General features: G+C 37.5%; 1 protein-coding gene across 1 annotated transcript in view; it reads left to right on the top strand.

The window, feature by feature from the left end:
* The window catches only part of HS3ST5 (heparan sulfate-glucosamine 3-sulfotransferase 5), a 209,464-nt gene extending 192,117 nt beyond the window's left edge, over window positions 1-17,347 (top strand). The window contains exons 3-4 of the mRNA XM_070739501.1: window positions 8,176-8,314; window positions 15,363-17,347. Of these exons, the coding sequence (XP_070595602.1) occupies window positions 8,208-8,314; window positions 15,363-16,293 (1,038 nt within the window). The 5' untranslated portion in view covers window positions 8,176-8,207 and the 3' untranslated portion in view covers window positions 16,294-17,347. The remainder of the gene's footprint in view (window positions 1-8,175; window positions 8,315-15,362) is intronic.
* Window positions 17,348-20,771: the final 3,424 nt, after the last annotated feature.

Raw genomic sequence — 20,771 nt, 5'->3', positions numbered from 1 at the left:
GCATATCCATTTTAATAATTCTTCCTTAGAGCATTAGTCCTTCTCTTATATTTCTATATTTCTGATTTCTGTTTTTATTGGCTAACCATTGATAAAATGAATCCCTTGTTAAAAATACTCAGTTGCTTCCTTTTCCTTAACTTTAAGTATTAGTGTATTCATTTCTGCTCATTCTAATATTTTTTAAATTACATTTTCATTTGTAGGGATCTCTTCACTTTTCCATTCAGGTGCAAATACAATTCTAGCTGCAGTTAACACATGTAAAATCAGATATGTATTCCCCTTATTATACTTTTCCTGTAAGATGCCCAACAAAAATATTTCTGGTATGTTGTTTCATTTTAATTTTTCTTAATTTTAGCTTTTATGGCTGCAGTTTGAGAAAGTCCCAAATTAAGAAAATGACACAGACCCAAACTGGATAAGGAGGAAAGGGGAAGAGGTTTAGGGTAGCCACACTTGAACCTCGCATGTTATATTTTGTAAGTAAGAAAGTTATAGCTTTAGTTTGGCAAGATTCTGTCCATTAGGTATACAGCAGCTAAAGAATTGGATTTGATTGAACTTTACTGTGTCTTCTCTGGGCTTGGGCCTAACAGGCTATCAGGACATCGCCTCATGGTATTTGCACTAGAGTGACATACAAGGTTGTTCCTATGATAGGATTCTTCTGCCTTATAAATCCTGTACAAGTGGGAGAGGAAATTCCACAGTAAATTTCACCTGGTTTTCAAACATGTTTCTAATAAGTGCACTGGGGAATTTGGGGGAGAGGGGAATGCTCATACCACTAGTGGAGCTTTCTTTGATAACTAGCACACTTAAGGGTGCATGTTATTTCCAGTCCTTCCAAAACCATGTGAAGCAGACTTGCCAATCATAGAATGTTGAATGCACCAGCTACTTGTCTCCCTCCTGTTAACAAGTAGGGCCTGCAAATAAGCCAGCCATTCAGTGCTTTGCCCAAGCACATGTACTCTCAGATCAACAACAGAATCCCCTCATCTATCCTTCAATTAAATTAAATTAAACGTAAGCCGCATCCTTGTCCTCTCATCCCTTATTTTCAGTCCATGCTGTGTTTATTTGGCAGTTTTGCAAAACAGTGGCAATTTCACAGGGAGGGAGATGCCAGGCTCTAAGCCGTCATTCCTCCTGTATTAAAAAATGAGGGATGTCACAACACGATATCGTATCATCAATTTTGTAATTAGGTAATGCTATAACAGTGGCTGGAGCGGGAAAGGAGAGGAGCTGAGTTCTAAGAAAATGCATCCTTTTGCAGCTGCTGGGGCAGACCCACTTTGCTGAAATAATGAACCTTCTCCCTCCACACTTCCCAGAAAAGAAGTGTGTGAAGAGGAAATAAAAAACACAAATCCTCTTGCAAACAACAAAAAACAACCCCTTTCTTACCTATTTCATTCCTGCTCCCCAATGGCCGTGCTGAGCCAGCTGATTCTCAGGAACAGGGGTGAGCCAGAGTTCCCTCTAATAGGGAAATGTGTTGCCCGCAATCTGTGCTGGGGTTCACCTTACCAAAAAAAAAACCTCAGTTCATTTTTGCAACTGACTGCTAGAAACAAATGAGCTTAGTGGCTGAATTCAGTCAATGTTGCCAAAGCACAAAGGTCTCCGCTTTTGCTGGCGCTGAATAGTTCATGTTAAAGCACCCTGTAAAAAGGAGATTCTTAAATTAATGGGTAGACATATATGCTTATGGACAATTAAGACACTGTGGGTTTTTTAAATAAAAGTTTTTATTTACATGTATACAAAACATAAAAAACAATAATAACAGTTGACAATTGAAACCTAATACATTACAATATGTCTGAATATAAAAATATAACAATCAATAAACATATAGACTTACAAGGAAAGGATAAAGAGAGAGTAGAGAGAAAAAGAAGAGGAAAGAAAAAGAGGAGAAGCAAAAGAGAGGAGAGAAAAAGAAAGAGAGAAAAGAATGGGCGAGTGTACAGTGGAGTTGTGTTAAGAATATGAACTAGTTTTAGATTTATTAGCGCATTACCTTAGATCAAGATTAGTAGTATAGATAGGTAGAAGCAAGCGTTGAATAAATCACAGTATAGAGATTTTGGAACTAGAAGTTAAATTTCATATTTATATATCTAATATCTCTTACAGCTATTGGAGAAAAAGAGGAAAGGTTTTATACCAGATTTGTATCTGATCTAATATATACAGATCATTCCATTGTTTAAGCAGATTGTGCAGAGATGACTAAGTTAACCATGGCAGTTAGAAATGAAACCGAGTCTTCATTTAACAATTGTTGGGATCCCTTCTACAGGTGGTTTAAAAAAAGAGAAGACACGTGTTGTGGTACCACTGCACTTTCAGTCAGCAGCCCTTTAAAAAATGCTGTTGGAAGATATTTCATAGAATGGCAAATCATTAATGTATTGCTTATTATGCTTAATGGCCAGTCCGTATAATAGGAAAATATAAGACACTTGGTCATAAACTAAGAAAAATAGAAAAGATAATCAAATAGAAAATGTGAGAGGTGCATTTAAAATGCCTCGTCTGGCTGAGACCAAATAAAATTGTTTGTTAGTAGTCATAAAACAGGGTAAAGAAAAAGGTTGACAATTGACACATTTAGATATACTTGCATAATAATAAAAAATACATTTATTTTTGATACAGAGGGAACAGAATTGGAATGGGTTGTAATGGATTTCGTAAGCAAAACCATATATCAGATATGAGCTGAGATCAAATTTTCATAGCTTCAGGGCAAAATTTAGTTATTGAGTGAATAATATTGGTGCGGCAATCTTAGAGGAAAAGTGAGGTGTATACTTATCTTCTCTACTAGGTAAATGCTTTCAGAAAGGCAGAATCAAGTTACCTTATATGATCCTGTAAAAGTTCCAGTATTTTTTTTATTTATAACGTTTATATAGTTGCCAATTCAAGCAAAAGTACTCAGAAAATTCAGCAAAACACAAGGGCAAGAATACAAAATCACACTACATACACTGATAAGTAATAATAAAAGGTGATCCAAAATAAAAGGACACCATCAGCCAAACAGGTGGGTACAACACAAAAACCCAGAGAAAGAACCAGTTTTTTGACAGCCTTTCTAAAAGCCAGCATGGTATGGTCAGGCTCTTTTATGGTTTTCCTAGCTTCATCGTAGGTATGAAAAGCCAGTTTATCTCTGAGATTTGATATGCATGATGAGTAAAAATAACCTATTTTTACAGATGGTGCTTGACTTATGTTTACAATGAATCCAGAATTTTGGTCATAAATTAAGGCATGTGATCAGTCTCAATTTTACAATTATTTTTATGATGTTCGTAAAGTCACCATGTTTATATATCAAATCACATGGTCATTAAGTGATCCATATATTAAGTGAATTCAGCATATGAAATGATGGGGATTTTTATTTTTTCTTGCCATTTTCTGCCAGAAAATGGCAAAACAATGTCACAAATCATGGTCACCTGTCTTGACCACATAATGTTTCAACCAGTTGTAAATGGGAGTTAGTTACTAAGCACCGGAAATACAATCACTTGCAATTGATAAGTTAAGTGGAATTCTTATTTCTCAGATTCACAATACATTATAGAAACATAGAAAATTGATGGCAGAAAAAGACCCAGTGGTCTATCTATAAAATCTGTCCTTTGGATTTTTAGTTTGTTTTTGTTTTCTTTTTAATTTATGTATTTATTTATTAATTATTATTTTATTTTTATTTAGTTGTTATTCTTACTTTTTTCTTTTTTGTCAGATGATAGACATGCCTGTAACCCAAGCATGTTTAAACTCAGTTACTGATGATTGGTTCCAAGTTTCCATTACTTTATTATTGTAAAGTAATAGTTTATAACATTATGCCTAGACAATTAAAAGACTTGATCTGTTTTATTACCACTGATGGACCAATTATACCCTTTTGTTTTCTTTAGAGAGCCAATGAGGTGGCTTTGAAGCAAACATTCAGATATCAATATGTAAACAAAGAGAATGGCATTCCTTATGTACCAGGAAGGGAGAGAATATTAAGAGGCTTAAACTGACTTGTTCCTGATTAACTGGAACCTTTCTCAAGTAACCCAGGTTGCGGGCAACAGCCAGATCTTTGCAGTCTGGGAAAGTGCTCCATTGGAGAATGTGATTTATGACACACCCTGGGAGGAGGGGGGGGGGACAGTCATAATTGAGCAGTAAATTACATGGAGCAAGCTGGCTTCACTTGGGTATGTGCCAACATGTTGCTCCTAATAAATGACTAGATTTCTTTTGAAACTTGGCTCAAGGCTCATGGTTTAATTAGGGCATCTGTCAGAATCCCAACAAAACTCTTATAACAGAATCTGACAGATCTGATTGTGATTATCTTCATTTCTTTATCATCCAGTATACCTTACTTTGTCACCTCCAAAAGAATTTTTTCACTTTTTGCCATTTTAATCTCATGTCCCTTATTTTAAATTAAAAATAATTAGTACATAACTTTTCAGGGTTGTGCGTTTCTTTTTTATTAATGGTTTCTGTGTCAAATATGGCACATTAAAATCACAGCAATAATACCTTTACTACTTAAAACTCTACCTTCTAAGAAAAAAAGCTATTTATTGGATTGAAGAAATATATATATATACCGTATTTTTCAGAGTATAAGACACACCTCAGTTTTGGGTGAGGAAAATAGGGAAAAGAATCTGCTTACCAGCTATTCATCAGGCTAGCATTCTTAGGTAGTTTCAGCACATTATTTTATCTCCTGGTTAGGGCTTTTAAAAAAAACCTTATTTGGAGAGAATAACAGTGAAAGAGCTTGCAAGCCAGTAAGAGCTGGGAACATTGTTAGAACCTGGAAAGAAAAATTCTGAGCAAGTAAAGCAATAAAAAAACTGCAAAGTGTTAGGGCTTGGAAAACATTCTTCGCAGAGAGTAACTATAAAACATCTCGCAAGCCGGTAAGATTTGGGAACATGTTTAGCACATGGTTAGGGCTGGAAAGAAACATTTGTAGCAAGTATTTGTTTTTTTGTTTGTTTGTTTGTCTTGTCCAATACACAATGAGAGTTTTAGTGGGTATACACATAGTAAAATACATGATGACGGTTATAGAGGATATACTCATAGTAAAATATATCTAAGAAAGAAGAGAAGAGAAGAGAACATATCAATGAAAGAATAGAAGAAGAGATATAAGAATAGAAGAAAGGTATAGGAGATGTAGGAGAGCAATAGGACAGGGGACGGAAGGCACTCTAATGCACTTGTACTCGCCCCTTACTGACCTCTTAGGAATCTGGATAGGTCAACCGTGGATAATCTTAGGGTAAAGCATTGGGGGTTTGGGTCAGGTAATGAATTCCACACTTCGACAACTTGGTTACTGAAGTCATATTTTTTACAGTCAAGTTTGGAGCGGTTAATATTAAGTTTAAATCTGTTGAACAGATAAAAGATGTAGAACAGATAAAAGATGTAGAACAATAAAAAATCCTACAAGACAGGGTTTGGAAAACATTTGTAATTTGTTGTGTAAATTGTCAGTACTACATACTACACTGGTTGGGTTTGGGTTTATATGAACTAACCAGCAATGTATGTTTAGAGGAAATAGTATAATGTTACTTTAAGTGCTAGGCTGCAATAATGTTACTTTAAGAGCTAGGCTGCAATTAGTCATAATTAGTCATAAAAGGGAGACAGATGTGCTGCTCTCTTATATTGTATTGCATTGTATTGTTGGTTGTTGGTGGCTATTGTGGTTAGTCTTGATAAAGCTTGCTATATTGCTGTGTGCTAAGATATAGCTGTGTGCTTAATCTTCTGTGTGCTAAGATATAACTGTGTGATTAATACTGCTGTGTGCTAATAATAGAATATATTGCTATGTGCTAAATATTGGTATTGTATGCAACTGTGTGTAAGAGTAATGGTTAGCTGCTGTACGTTTAGAACTGTGTATGATTGCTTGACTTGAATATGTATGTAGCTAAATGTATATGCTGGTTAGTCTATTGTATGCATTGTAAAAAATATTTATACCGTACTATATTTTGTCTGTATTATTGGCTGAACAACCACCACTGCCACATATACTCTGAAGAGAGTAACTGTGAAAGAGCCTGCAAGTGGTTAAGAGCTGGAAACACCATTAGCATCTGGTTAAGACTGGAAAGAAACATTTGAAGCAAGTTAAAGCAATGAAAAAAAAGGCCTGCCCAGACAGGCCTTGGAAAACATTCTTAGCAGAGAGTAACAATCAAATAGCTTGCAAGCAGTAAGAGTTGGGAACCTCGTTAGCACCTGGTTAGGGCTGCAAAAAAAAATGTACTTGAAGCAAGTTAGAGCAATGAAAAAACTCTGCAAAGACTTAGAGCTTGGGAAACGTTCTTCGTGGAGAGTAACAATGAAAGAACCTGCAAGATAAGAGCTGGGAAAATCTTTAGCACCTAGTTAGGGCTGGGGGGGGAGCTTCAAATAAAGCTGTATTCAGAGTATAAGATGCACCTGAATTTTCAGCCTTTTTAAGGGAGGAAAAGGGTGTGTCTTATACTCCGAAAAATATGTGTGTGTGTGTATATATATATAATAATAATAATAATAATAATAATAATAATAATAATAATAATAATAATAATAATTAAATAATAATTTATTAGATTTGTATGCCGCCCCTCTCCGAGGACTCCAAGGATATATTGGAAATGGAAAGTTATTTTATGGCTAACCTATAGTACTTGAAAATCTGAGATCTGTGCTTTGATTAAAGCATACTGTATATGTTTGTAGATGCCTTAAATCTTTTCATTTGGATTTTCATCTCCGCTTAATTTAGGGGCAGGCGAATCAAGCTAAAATGTTTTAGTCTGTGACTCTCTGAAGATACCCTTTGTTTTATTACAATGGAACCCGTTCCTGAGTCAGAACTGATTATGAAAACAAAAGAAAAGTACATTTTAAATCAAAATAATGATTGGAAATGTAGCTCTGCAGTTTAAAACATCATAATAGAATTAAATCAACCATTCTATTTAGAACTTATTCACATCGAGGTGGGGTTGGACTAGATGACCTACAAGATCCCTTCCAACTCTGTTAATCTACATGTTAGAAGCAGGAATTTAAACATTTGAGTGATGCAATTACCTGAAATGATCACCTACCATCTTCATGATTTCCCAAAGTCATTATCTCCAGTCTATGCAGGCAATCAGGCATATAAAGACATGTTACATCTGTCTGTTCTGTCATTAAGACATGTTTGTGTTACCTCTTGGCCAACCAAACACAAATGTATTTCTTTGTAACATTTACATTATGTCACATAAAACATAATCTTACCAAGTTGTCTCTCCCAACCTTTTATCCCTGTTTAATCCAATGCTTTATCACCGTTTTAAAATTATTCTTTGAGTTGCCCAGACTCAAAGGACATGTTATAGCCAGCTAGCTAAGGACCAAACCAGATGTTATAGTGACAGCCACATTTATTAGAAGTGACTCACAAGTAAATTAGTATGTAGGTAAGCGACAAAGGAGAATGGAAGGACATCGTAGACGGTTTGGAGGGAAGTTAAACCAAGCTCTGGTAAATGAGACTTTGGCAGTAGAAATAACTCTTGCTGGGGAAAACAATATATGAATAAAACAGTGACAAGTAAAAGCCTTGTGGTGCAGGAGTTTTTGCTTATCCATACTGGATTTTAATTCATGTCATCAGTCCCACATTCTAATAATTTGACCTGACCCACATACAAGCAATTTATCATCAAAACACCTAATTTGTTCCCCCTGAAACAAAAGCTATCAAGCAAAATATTTACATATTTCCGTGTCCCTTATCTGCCTGCCTTTAATATGTTGATGTCAGAAAAATGCAGGTGGAATTGTTTGCTCAAAAAAATCTTAACAGAAGAGGTGGAACTGATATGTCTAGTGACCTTACAGAAACCCTGGCAAGGACTTTATGCAAGTCTAACTTTGGAAGTGGTAAAAATCTTGCACGTTAGCCATTAATTACAGGATTCGTGGAATATGGTAAATTCTTAGTTTCATATCATATAAAAAAAACAGAAACTGTTTGACAGCCTGTTAATAAAGGTTTCTCAGTATGTTGCCTCTTGCTCAAGAACGGTTTATATTTTTTGGTGTCTGCAGACTGAAGAAGTCCTGAAGATTGATGGAGGGCCATGCTATTCAAACAGCAGGCGTTGCTGAGACAGAAGCTCCTTGTGCTAGGCAGCCTTGCTATTGGAAGCCTTCTCTATCTAGTTGCCAGAGTTGGGAGCTTGGATAGGTAAGTCATTAAATTAGCATGTCCCAGTGACATCAATAATTATAAATGGCTATAGGTGCTTTCCCCACCTCCACCCACCCACTCCAATTTCCTCTTAAGCTTTGAATGTAATTGAATAGGTTTCTAGCTCTTTGTCTTGCTGATAGCACTTTAAAAGACAATCAGCTGTAGTATTGATTTTCATTGTTAGTTTCCTTCTGTATAAAGACAGGGGAAGGCATGGGAAAACTGAAGGAGCATTAGCTTGCTGAACCCAGTACTTTGGTGCATGTCCATTTATATTCTATGTGCAACGGCATTTCTGTTCAGAAGGAATGCAAAGTGCCATACAGTAAATATGTCACCACAGTAGGTCAGCTTTTGTGCACAATAGCAGGCTAACTTCATTTTCAATAAACAATCTTATACATTTTTTTCCTGATATTTATGGGTGAGCAACTAAGATGGTATGATGGTAATTAAACTTGTGCCGAAGCCTGCAAAGTTTGTTTGTCAGCCTTGGATCTTCTTGTACTAGAAAGATTGCTGAAGGATATAAAGCAAATTTTAAACTCTCTTAATTAGATTTTAAGTCATCTTTTTTTAGAAAAAAAATTAAATTCCCCTTGAGACGGATATAGTGAATGAAAATATCTTGTTGGAAATAATTATTTTCAGGGCAATTGTGGGATATAAAACTAGGGCCAGTTCTGTTTATTATTCCTGTTAATGCCCAATATCGTTGGCTTTGAATTACATGAAACAACTTACTTTCAATTTCATATAGAATATGGAATTAAGACTCAATTATCAAATCCTTTTTTCTGTTTTATGACTGTTAAGTTGCTCCAAGAAATGGCAGAATTAAAAGAAAGTAAGTCTATTTGATGAAAGATTTATGTATCAAAGTTGCTTTCTGAAACCCATTTGGAGGCAATTAGTATCTTAAAATGGTAATTAAAATTATGTACAGTATTGTAAAATCCCCATTCAAAATTCCAGGCTGCAACTGTATTTACTGTAGATGGTAAAGAAGCAAACATAAACATTGCATGGATTTAGTCAATTATAGCTTGTGTTATTTCATAGATCCACTTGATTGATGCCAAGTTCACATGAGTTATACAAAAATTCAAGTCACTAGTTGAAAAAAATAAAATAAAGCCAATCTGATTTTTACTTATTTAATGCATTTAGGACTTACCTTTCTTCATTTGGAATGCTAGTTAGCATATACTGTATAACTTCCAGAGGGATTCCCATTTGGACACTGGATACATGTAGAGCAGTTTAATTTTATCTCAGTTTTTATACCCGTGTCAGCAAATCATATTGTGGGACCCAGCATATGAGTTCCATTACCCTACAGTGTAAAGCTAGTCCCCCCCCCTTCCCCATAGTGCACCAAGGATAGCAAGCAAGAGTCAAACAGAATAAACTAGCAATTTAACTCTCAGGATTGCATTGTGTCTAGCAAGTGTAGAGTTATCTGACATTTCCCATATGCTAAATATATAATCCCCACAGCCCATGCAGTTTGCAAGCCATGTATAAGATTTATGAAACAATATGTATAAGACATGCCAGTATCCCCGGCACTTTGTGCATATTAAGATTACAGGCTTAACAGGTTAAGATGGTTGTGTAGCCTCTCCCAATTAGGTTAGTTTTGTCTCTTGTAACATCCAGTGTTCTAATAGATGAGAATGTAAGTTAGGGTTGAATTATGGAGCTATTGGTATTCTTTAAGACCCATAACAGATAATGAAGCCCATAACATTATTCCCTAGATAATGCAGCCCATAGGGCTAGCAGATGAAACCAGGGAGTGGCAGTTTTTAAAAAATAAAATATTGATTGTTGTGTTTTTCCAGAAAAGACATACACCTTATTGTGCAAAATTTAAGCCTCTGTTTTTCATAATGGTTCTTGCCAAAGACTTGCACCATTAGCTGCTGTTTGTCCCCAAATGTACTGCACATTGAAAACACAGTTTTTTATGTGGATTACCTTGGGTTGCACATATTTGTATATATAAAAAAAAATCATGGGGGAATGTTCAGCTGTCTTTTGCCTGGGCAACGACATAACATTCCCTTTTGGTTTCTGGGGCATCTATATTTTTCTTCCATTTATGATAAAACAGATTTTTTAAAAGAAAACTAAGTGCTATATGAGCCTACTAAGCAGGAAAAGGTGAGAGGTAGATTGGGAGAGACTGAAATATTTTGAACAATTGGGAACACAATGTTTTTCAGGTAAGTTGTCAGCTTTCTAATATAATTATGAATTTGGTCTGTTTGTTTGCTGTTTATGATCTTTATTTTTCAATGGTTAAATGAAAATAAACTAAATGCACAGCTAGGCAACATGAAAGATTAATCTTACATTGCACCAATGAGGGGTATTGTGTTGTGTTTTCTCACATTCACACATTTGTAAGAATCATTGCCCTAATTTCATTCAAAGAAAGAAAGGATGTGCCTAGCCTAGCTTGTTTCCTACCATCATTTACCATCAAAATCCTACATTGTGAAGATATGCAAAATGGTCTCAGGCAATTATGTAGTTACGTAGAGTGGACAGAAATTCCTTCTTGTCTCTTGCTGGAACTTGGCCTATGACCTCAGGCATGAAATTTAATTAACCTTTCTCCCAATCTAGGCTTGCCTAGCAACAAATGTTATTAATGGTCATAAAATTATCCAGACATAGTACTTGACTCTTGAACTTCTGCAATGGTGACTTCTAGCAGATCTATATATAATATGCTAATGGGAAAAAGGAATGATTTTATTTTTCTCTCTCATTGTGCATGATGGATATGTAGTCATCAGTGAATTCTATCCTGATGATCCAAAAATATGGCTATCCTATCTCTTGTAATATCTCTTCCACCCATTGGAACAGATAGAAACATAGAAGATTGACGGCAGAAAAAGACCTCATGGTCCATCTAGTCTGCCCTTATACTATTTCCTGTATTTTATCTTAGGATGGATATATGTTTATACCAGGTATGTTTAAATTCAGTTACTGTGGATTTACCAACCACGTCTACTGGAAGTTTGTTCCAAGGATCTTGGGCACATTAGAGTCATACCTTCTGTATGCCACCTGCTGGATCTATACAACTCGGTGCTTGTATTGTGGCATGAGTACTAATCAATCAACAGAAAGCCACAGTTACAGAAGAACTAAGAGCTTAGAGGATTAGGTAGGAAGAAATTAAGTCAGGAAATGAAGCCAAGGAATAACAAAATCACACTTTCCTTCCTATTTAAGTCCCTCTCTGATGTAAGCCTCTGATTTTTGTAAGGCCCATATTTGATAACACTCCCGTGCTGAGGCTGCTCTACTTCAGATGGACAGGAACAGCAATTTCTCAGTAGTTCTTACCGATTTCTCAATAGTTTGTAGAACCCCTTTCTACTACCAAGGAAGGGTGGCATGGTTTCCTGCCATTTTGAGGCCAGAATATCCTGGTTAAAAACTGTAGAAAAATTTCCCAATAAACTTAACTTTGTTTTAGAAAAACAAAGAAAACCCTAAAACTTCTCCCCAAAACCAGAGAAAAGAAGCCGATAAAAAAGAAAGTTCTGGTACCAATGGATATCTAGAATACGAAGCAAGTGGGGTTTTTTTGTGAAATGGAGGATATGCTATGTAGAGCCAAGAAGAGTGAGGCAGAATCATTATATGCTTACACAATATTAGCTATTACTTAGTGTAAGGGTCCCCAACCTTGGCAACTTTAAGACTTGTGGACTTCAACTCCAGGAATTCCTCAGCCAGCAAAGCTGGGAATTGAAGTCCACAAGTTTTAAAGTTGCCAAGGTTTTTTAAAAGTGTCATAGGTAAATTCTGATCATTTTGTACAAAAAATATGTTTTAAATTTATCTGTTAATATTTAAAGCAGGAGTGCCCAACCTTGGCAACTTTAAGACTTGTGGACTTCAACTCTGATGCTGGTTGGGGAATACTGGAAGTCGATGTCCAGACATGTTCACGTTGCCAAGGTTGGACAACCCTAGCTTTAAATAATATTAATTCAGTGCATTTGATCAATTCAGTGCATGTGAAATACATGAATAGTATACAGAGCAGGGGTGGGCTACTGCCCAGACCAGGGGGGATGCATAGAACTCCGCCCCAGAGCACCCAATTTGCACTGAAAGATGTTGAAAGAAAATCCAGGGCGTTCTGCATAAGCCACGCCCACAGTGTGGTAGTAAAAATGTTGGTAGCCCTTCACTGGTACAGAGTGTGACTTAGTTCCTCCCTAAATATATATTTAGCGACTGGGACATGCTCTTCTTACAGCACAGAATATGGAACAATGTAACAATATCAAGGTTTTTGCATTTGATTAAATCTTAACTGATGAGCCATAAATAAAAAGTTAACTTTTTAATATTATGTTTTTTTTGTGGGTGTGGGTGTGTTTCCTGGTTAACAAGCTCATTAGCTTCATTTTAATCCTAAATCTGATGGTGGGGAGGGGAATATATTCTTGTATAGAAAGCAAAAACAATTTTCCAAAGCAAAAGAATATTATGGTTTTAGAAAATGAAATGTTTTTCTCCCAGGTTATTAAGTTGTGAAAACTTGTGACTTGCAGTAAAGTTAGTTCTCAAATTATCAACATTTGTTTTAAGTTCAGACTACACAATAAGATATTATACAATTCTTCTAAATGAATGCATTTCCATTTAGGGTAACACCACTACCAAGAATAAAACATGGAGAGATAAATTAACCTTTTTTAAAAAAAATTGAAAACGTCTTCATCCCAAATAGAAAAAATACTTAATATAAGGAATGGGATAGTAGGTAGAGCTTCAAGCTTGGTATTTTCAATAAAGCACAAAGAGTTAAAGTAAAATCTATTTTTTACCTGCACTACAATTGGATCTGGATTGCAGTTTCTTTTTATTCGTCATCTCAATGGTTTGCACATAATTTAAAACAAATGTGTTTATTGGCTTTAGCTAATATTTGTTGGACAGCAGTTGATTTTGAAACAGTTCTTCAAGAATAAGTAAAAATAATTATCCCAGCCAAGAGTTGTTTACTTCTTTAAAATTATGCTTATAACATATAGTACAGTTTCATCACAGTGCTATATTTAATACACAGAAATAAATATAGCAAATTATGAGATGGAGATTTAATTTTATGAGGACATGCTTTGCAAGTATATCAATAATATACATGCATATACAAATACATATTTTCTCCTCTAATTTTACCATGTTGCACTAATAAAAATCTCAAATATTACATTAACATTCAACTTTTGTAGACCATTTCATTCACTTTGAGACAGTAAATACATAGTAAAATATTAATGTAGGAATAGTCAAGCAATTTATTTTGCCTGAATTTTTACATTTGATAGGTTTAAATCCAGGTTCAAAAAGTAGGCTTCAAATTGTTCCAAATTACATAAGGGTATATCCAAGGCAAGCTTCCACAACTGAGTGTGTGTATACCTATCTTATAAATTGCAGGGGGGAGAAGGGAGGAGGGGAAGAGAGAGAGAAAGAGAGAATATAGATAGATATAGATATAACACTGCCTTCATTTCAGAATGCTGTTAACATATATGAGTGCCAAAAACATGCCGATCTTCCAAAATTAACTGGAAACAAAATATGGATAAATGTGGAACTTTCTGAGAATAGAAAAAATACATATATTTTTTTTTTGGGGGGGGGTTGCTAGTTTATAAGTGAGCCAACAAATTGTATATTGTCTATTAAATTCCTGCCATGAAAATAGACATCAGTATCTTGCCTTCTGAATAGGACGATGTGAATCATCCAGGGCTGGGCAACTGCCTGTACGGGGGGGAGTAAGGGACGCAGTAGGGTAGCGAAAATGAAGCTCCACCCCAGAGCACCCAATTTACACTGAAAGTTTGAAAGAAAATTCAGGGCATCTTGCATAAGCCACACCCACAGTATGTAGTGAAAATTTTGGTAGCCCTTCACTGGTATCATCCTAAAATGCATTATACATTAATTATTTATTGTTAATTTCATTAATTTTGATTGCTATCCTAAATTATTCACTGCAAGGTAAAGCACACACACATAGACACTATTCTGCCAGGCTCTCTGGTAGGAGCCTCCCGAAAATTCAAGGGTACAAATTTCAGACACACGTTTGAAAATTCAAAACAATGTTCTTTATCACAAAAGTCATAATAAAAAAAGCACTCTTTTTGTATTGCAAAGAGCACTCTTCCCAAAACAACTGGGTAGTCTGTACAATTTCCCTTAAGCAGTCATTAAGTACTTAGCTAGCAGCTGTGAAGAAACTTCACACCCCTTCTTCTTCCAACGAAGTGAGACACACACACGCATACAAATCTAATAAATACAAATACAAATACGCTGCTCTGCTTTGTCCAGCAACACAAGATTCCTGACGAACTCTGATCAGATATTCTTCCACAACAGCCAAACCCACATGCTGCTATTTATAGCATTAGCCCTAATGACTGGAGCCCCACCCAAACACAGATGGCCTCGCTTATTTCCTGTAATATGTTCTTACTTGGTCTCTTCTACGCATAATTCTGCGCTTTCTTGGGTCCAAAATGTCATCATCTGAATCAAGGGACGATAAGGGAGATTGACTGCCTGGGCTGTGTGCCAAGCCTTCCTCTGCCGAGTCACTCCCACCTTCTTCTTCGTCCGAGGAAACTAAACTCTGAACTGATTCTGTCGGCAATAACACAGGCCTGTGACATGTTGAATTTTCCCCTGCATCCACCTCCCCATTTCCTGGGGCAGGAGCTGGGACAGAGCCAACCACAACAGACACCAAGCATCTGGAGAGATAAATGAATGAGCATACACACATAGACACACTCATACACACATAGCACAATGCCCACTCCACCTTTAATGCTATGTGGCCTATTCCCATTTATACGCCATTAACTTTAGTGATAGAGCTTCTGATTGGACATGTGTAGAATTTAAATGTTACTAATGCAAACTACTTTTCTCTCCTTCTCTCCTCTCTTTTCTCCTCCCCCGCTCATCCCAATTGTAGACTGCAACCCATTTGCCCCATTGAAGGCCGATTTGGACTCCATGGCCAAGATGAAATCCCACTCAGAGCTCTACAATTTAAGCGTGGATTGTTGCATGAATTCCGAAAGGGTAATGCCAGCAAAGAGCAAATTCGACTTCACAGTTTGGTCCAGCAAATCCCCAAGGCCATAATAATTGGAGTGAGGAAAGGAGGAACTCGAGCGCTACTAGAAATGCTAAACCTCCATCCAGCAGTGGTCAAAGCCTCTCAAGAAATACACTTCTTTGACAATGATGAAAACTATGCCAAGGGCATCGAGTGGTATAGGAAAAAAATGCCATTTTCATATCCTCATCAAATAACCATTGAGAAAAGCCCTGCATACTTTATCACAGAGGAGGTCCCTGAAAGGATTTATAAAATGAACTCATCCATCAAATTACTGATCATTGTCAGGGAACCCACAACAAGAGCTATTTCTGATTACACTCAGGTGCTGGAGGGAAAGGAAAGGAAGAATAAAACCTATTACAAATTTGAAAAGTTGGCCATTGATCCTAACACCTGTGAGGTGAACACGAAATACAAGGCAGTAAGAACCAGCATCTACACCAAGCATCTGGAGAGATGGTTAAAATACTTTCCCATTGAGCAGTTTCATATTGTGGATGGCGATCGTCTCATTACAGAACCGCTGCCAGAACTCCAGCTGGTAGAAAAGTTCTTAAATCTTCCTCCAAGGATAAGTCAATATAATTTGTATTTCAATGCCACCCGAGGGTTTTACTGCTTGCGATTTAACATTGTCTTTAACAAGTGCCTGGCGGGAAGCAAAGGACGCATCCATCCAGAGGTAGATGCCTCTGTCATTACCAAATTGCGCAAATTCTTTCACCCTTTCAATCAGAAATTTTACCAGATCACAGGGAGGACATTTAACTGGCCCTAAGATAAACTTCCTACAACACTGTGTGTTGCACCTGGAGATATGCAACTATATCTCTATTAGAGTATATTAAAAAAAATGCACTTTTCATACTCCCAGTTATCAAAGTAATTTTTTTTTCATGCGTACTTGTACATATGCAGTGTGTGACCAAATATAAGATGGGATCAATTTTTCTACAGAACAGCGCCATAACGTCAAATTTAAACTCTCTGCATAATTGCATCATTTTATGCTGTACAATTATATGAGAAAATGTCATTTAAAGAAATTAACTCAGCTACTCAGTTCAAAGGGTCAGCACTCTTATTTGCTCCATAAAATTTAATATTAAAGGTATCTGGAGAAAGGGCAGAATATTGCTTTGAAATTCATAGCAATTCTAATTCACTGCAATTAGAATTCATTTCTGAAAAATCTGCAATGCAATATTGTATTCCTAAACATTGTTTAGAAATATTGCATTTGTATTATAATGTATCTCTAAAAGAATATTGGCCCTTTAAAGAGAATACATTTATGCTGCAGGCTTATAATGGCTTATCACTGCTCTCTAGGAAACCTCTATTTTGGTAACAAGAAGGGGCTAAATAACATTTTTATGAATAGTTCTCACTGCTTCCATGAGTTGGGGTGGGACAATTATGCCGATTAAATGGATGAAAAGCCAATATAAGTTTGCTGTGTGATTATACCCTATATGATGCTAAGTTCTTTTGAAAAATCTTTTCGTAGTGTTGAAAAGAAAATTTCTCATCCAGCCAACATAGTTTCAAATTTCCTGTGGTGAGTTTGCACTATTGTTTTTAATTGTATGGATCATCTTGGCACTTAGAGCATGTCAATCATGTGTCAAAACGAAAGTCTTTTTTTTCTCTCCCTTCTATGCTTGTATGTTGACAAAAATTTGATGTACATATTGTATATTGTTTGTAAATACTGGTTTCACACCAAGTAATTCTATTTTGTAAACTAAATATGGCTATTTAATTTATTGTGAAAATTAAATTTATTGTGGTATTTAAAATGGAATGGATTAAAATTGCTATATGTGCAATTTGCTCTTTGTTTTTCTTCAGTGGATGTTTGATGATCCTATGATGTCTCGTTATCTCAAACAGCAAGCTTTTCATTGGAAACAATTCACAAGTTCAGCTGGGAGTCAAGGTCTGAGTAACTTGATTTGAGTAATATTCAAAGATATGCAAATCCACCATTGAATTGGCAGTCCATAACAACTGTACTATTGTCAGATATATTTTTAGCTGGGTCTGTATAAAGAAGACTGTGTACTGTACAAAAACATCAAGCAAGTATCCTTAGTTCTGCAACTGTAAGAGCATTACAAAGGGAAGGCTACCAAAAATGTTTTTAAAATGTTATTATTCCGATAATGGGATGGTGATACTTATATGAATCTTTTCGGCTTCCATGAATCATATTCATAGGTCCAAATGGAGGCTTAAGGTTGAGGCAATTTATTATAACAATTTAAAAAACTTTTTATGAGAGCTCTGTCTAGCATGAATTGGGGAACACATTGTACTTATTGAAGCTTAAGGTTTCAGCATCAAATCACTCTCAGGCATCCTTATGCTGGCTAAGCACACTTAGAAACAAGGTTACTTGCTGCAGGTTTTAATGAGGCTGCAGTCCAGTAAGACCAAGTCAGCACAAGGGGCTATTGCCTACCAGCGCTGTAAATGCCGTGTTTTTGGAGTATAAGACACATCTTTTTCCTCCCTAAAAGAGGCTGATAATTTGAGTGTGTTTTATACTCTGAATGTAGCTATATTTTCATCCCTAACTATCTGCTAACGATCTTCCCAGCTCTTACCTTGCAGGCTCTTTCATTGTTTCGCTTTACGAAGAATGTTTTCTGAGCCCTAAGTCTTTGCAGGGTTTTTTTCCCCATTGCTTTAACTTGCTCTGAGTAAGTTTCTTTCCAGCCCTAACCAAGTCCTAATGATGTTCCCAGCTCTTACGGGTTGCAAGCTCTTTCATTATTACTCTCTGCTAAGAATGTTTTCCAAACTCTGTTTTTGTAGGGGGTTTTTTTTCATCCTCTACTTGCTCCAAATGTTTCTTTCCAGCCCTAACCAGGTGCTAACAAAGTTCCTATCTCTTACCAGCTTGCAAGCTCTTTCATTGTTACTTTTTCCAAATAATGTTTTTTTAAAGCCCTAACCAGGGGATAAAATAATGTGCTGAAGCTGACCAGACTAAGGACGCTAGCCAGATGAATATCTGGTAAGCAGATTCTTTTCCCTATTTTCCTCCCCCAAAACTAAGATGCATCTTATACTCCAGTTTGTCTTATACTCCAAAAAATACCAGGGTTGGGCAGTAAGGGGGAACTTCTGTGCATGTGCAGCAGCCAAATCTCACCGCCCCATCCAGGATGGAGAGAAGCTCGTCGGGGAGACGACATCGCTCCCGCGGTGCCTACTTGCCAGAGTCTATTTCATTTTTTCATTTCATTTTATTGGATTTGTATGCCACCCCTCTCCGTAGACTCGGGGCGGCTAACAACAGTGGTAAAAACAACATGTGACAATCCAATACTAAAGAAGCTAAAAACCCTTATTTTAAAACCAATCATACATACAAACGTACCATACATAAATTGTGGAAGCCTAGGGGGAAGAATATCTTAATTCCCCCATGCCTGACGACAGAGGTGGGTTTTAAGAAGCTTGCGAAAGGCAAGAAGGGTGGGGGCTATTCTAATCTCTGGGGGAGTTGGTTCCAGACGGCCGGGGCCGCCACAGAGAAGGCTCTTCCCCTGGGTCCCGCCAAACGACATTGTTTAGTTGATGGGACCCGGAGAAGGCCAACTCTGTGGGACCTAATTGGTCGCTGGGATTCGTGTGGCAGAATGAACTGCTCTCCTTCCTGGCAAGCGGGCGAAGCGGGAGCATTGTCATCTGGCTGACGAGCTGCTCTCCTTCCTGGAGGATTTCTTCCCACTAGTGGCTTCTGGGAAGGACTAACCGGGACGCCTCTGCTCCTGCCGCCGATGCAGCCACGGGTCCGGGACCTGCATGGCAGTGACGGTCCATCCCATTCAGGAGCTGCCAGCAGAAAGAAATCTTGCAGGAAGGAAAGCAGCTTGTCAGGGAAACGATTGTTGCCCGCTTACCAGCCACTGGAGAGCATTGTCTCTCCAACGAGCTGCTAGCCAGAACGCTAAATTGGGCTCACCGCCACAGCTCATAAGTGCTAGCGGGCCAGCATGATTTTGCTTCTGCAGCTGTGGAGGTAGCAATATTGCGCACAGAGCCGCAGGTGCACCCTTGTTGCAGCATGCGCAAAAGCAAAAAACCCTCACTGAAACATGGCTCAAAGCACAGCTAGCAAAAGGCAGTTCACAGTCCTCTAGCCATCAGCTGTGCCGGCTGCGCTGACGTCAGTGCCAGTCAGCTGATGGAAACAAGACACGCTGGCCTGAAGGAGCAGGCAGCCATCGGGAGCACCTGGGACGCCAGCAGCTGAGATCACCCAGACATCACGCCATCCCCACAGACGTCATGCCATCCTTGAAGCAGTTCCCCCTTTCTCCCCATGTATGGCAAGCCACATTGGCGATTACATTCATTCTAATTCTTCAATGTTGTTCATTGATTTCACTAGAAAATGAGGTTAAAATAGATTCACAATGAAGTAAAGATGAGCAAAATCACTAGGATGCAGTGTCTGTGATTTAAAAAAAGGGTCATTTGGGTTTTTTTGTTTCTATGGGAATGAAGAAAGAGAAGAATCAGATGCATTTAAAGGAATGGAAATGCCACTGGGTGATGGTTGCAAAGGAATAGGAACCCCCTTTGAAAAACTGCAGCCTTTTACATTTGTGTATGCCTCACAAGAATATAGGCTGAGTAAAACACACAGAAATCATTTGTAACTATTGCATAGAAGTGGAAAATAACACTTCAAGAATACTTGAGCTGTTAGGTTTTCTTTAGATTATCATCACTGTGTTCATAACATAAAAAAGCAAAGAATGTAAAATCAAATCAAGTTGACTTTAACTGATTTGTAAAGTGTAAAGTATTTCAGAGAAAGCAATAGATAATTTTCTACTTGTATATACAGTGATCCCCCGGGTATCGCGACCCCGATCATTGCGAAACGGCTATATCGCGAGTTTTCAACCCGGAAGTAACACCATCTGCACGCATGCGTAGATGGTGGAGTTTGCGTTCCGGCAGATCAGCTGCTGGGCGGCCGAAGGAACGTTCCCTGGGTCTTCCCGCCGGCATGGGGGGCTTCCTAGCACCCCCCAAACCCGGGTTGGGGGCTCGGGGGGGGTGCTAGGAAGCTCCCCATGATGGCGGAGACCTGTTAAAACACTCGCGCGGCTTCCAAACTGAGTCCTGAAGCCAAGCGCAGAAGTTCGCCTTTGGCGCTTGGCTTCAGGACTCAGTTTGGAAGCCGCGCGAGTGTTTTAAAAGGTCTCCGCCAACAATGGGAGCTTCCTA

This window comes from Erythrolamprus reginae, chromosome 1, assembly GCF_031021105.1.
Source record: "Erythrolamprus reginae isolate rEryReg1 chromosome 1, rEryReg1.hap1, whole genome shotgun sequence".
Taxonomy (NCBI): domain Eukaryota; kingdom Metazoa; phylum Chordata; class Lepidosauria; order Squamata; family Dipsadidae; genus Erythrolamprus; species Erythrolamprus reginae.
Note: the sequence above shows the minus strand (reverse complement) of the source record. Positions and strands in the feature narration are given on the sequence as shown.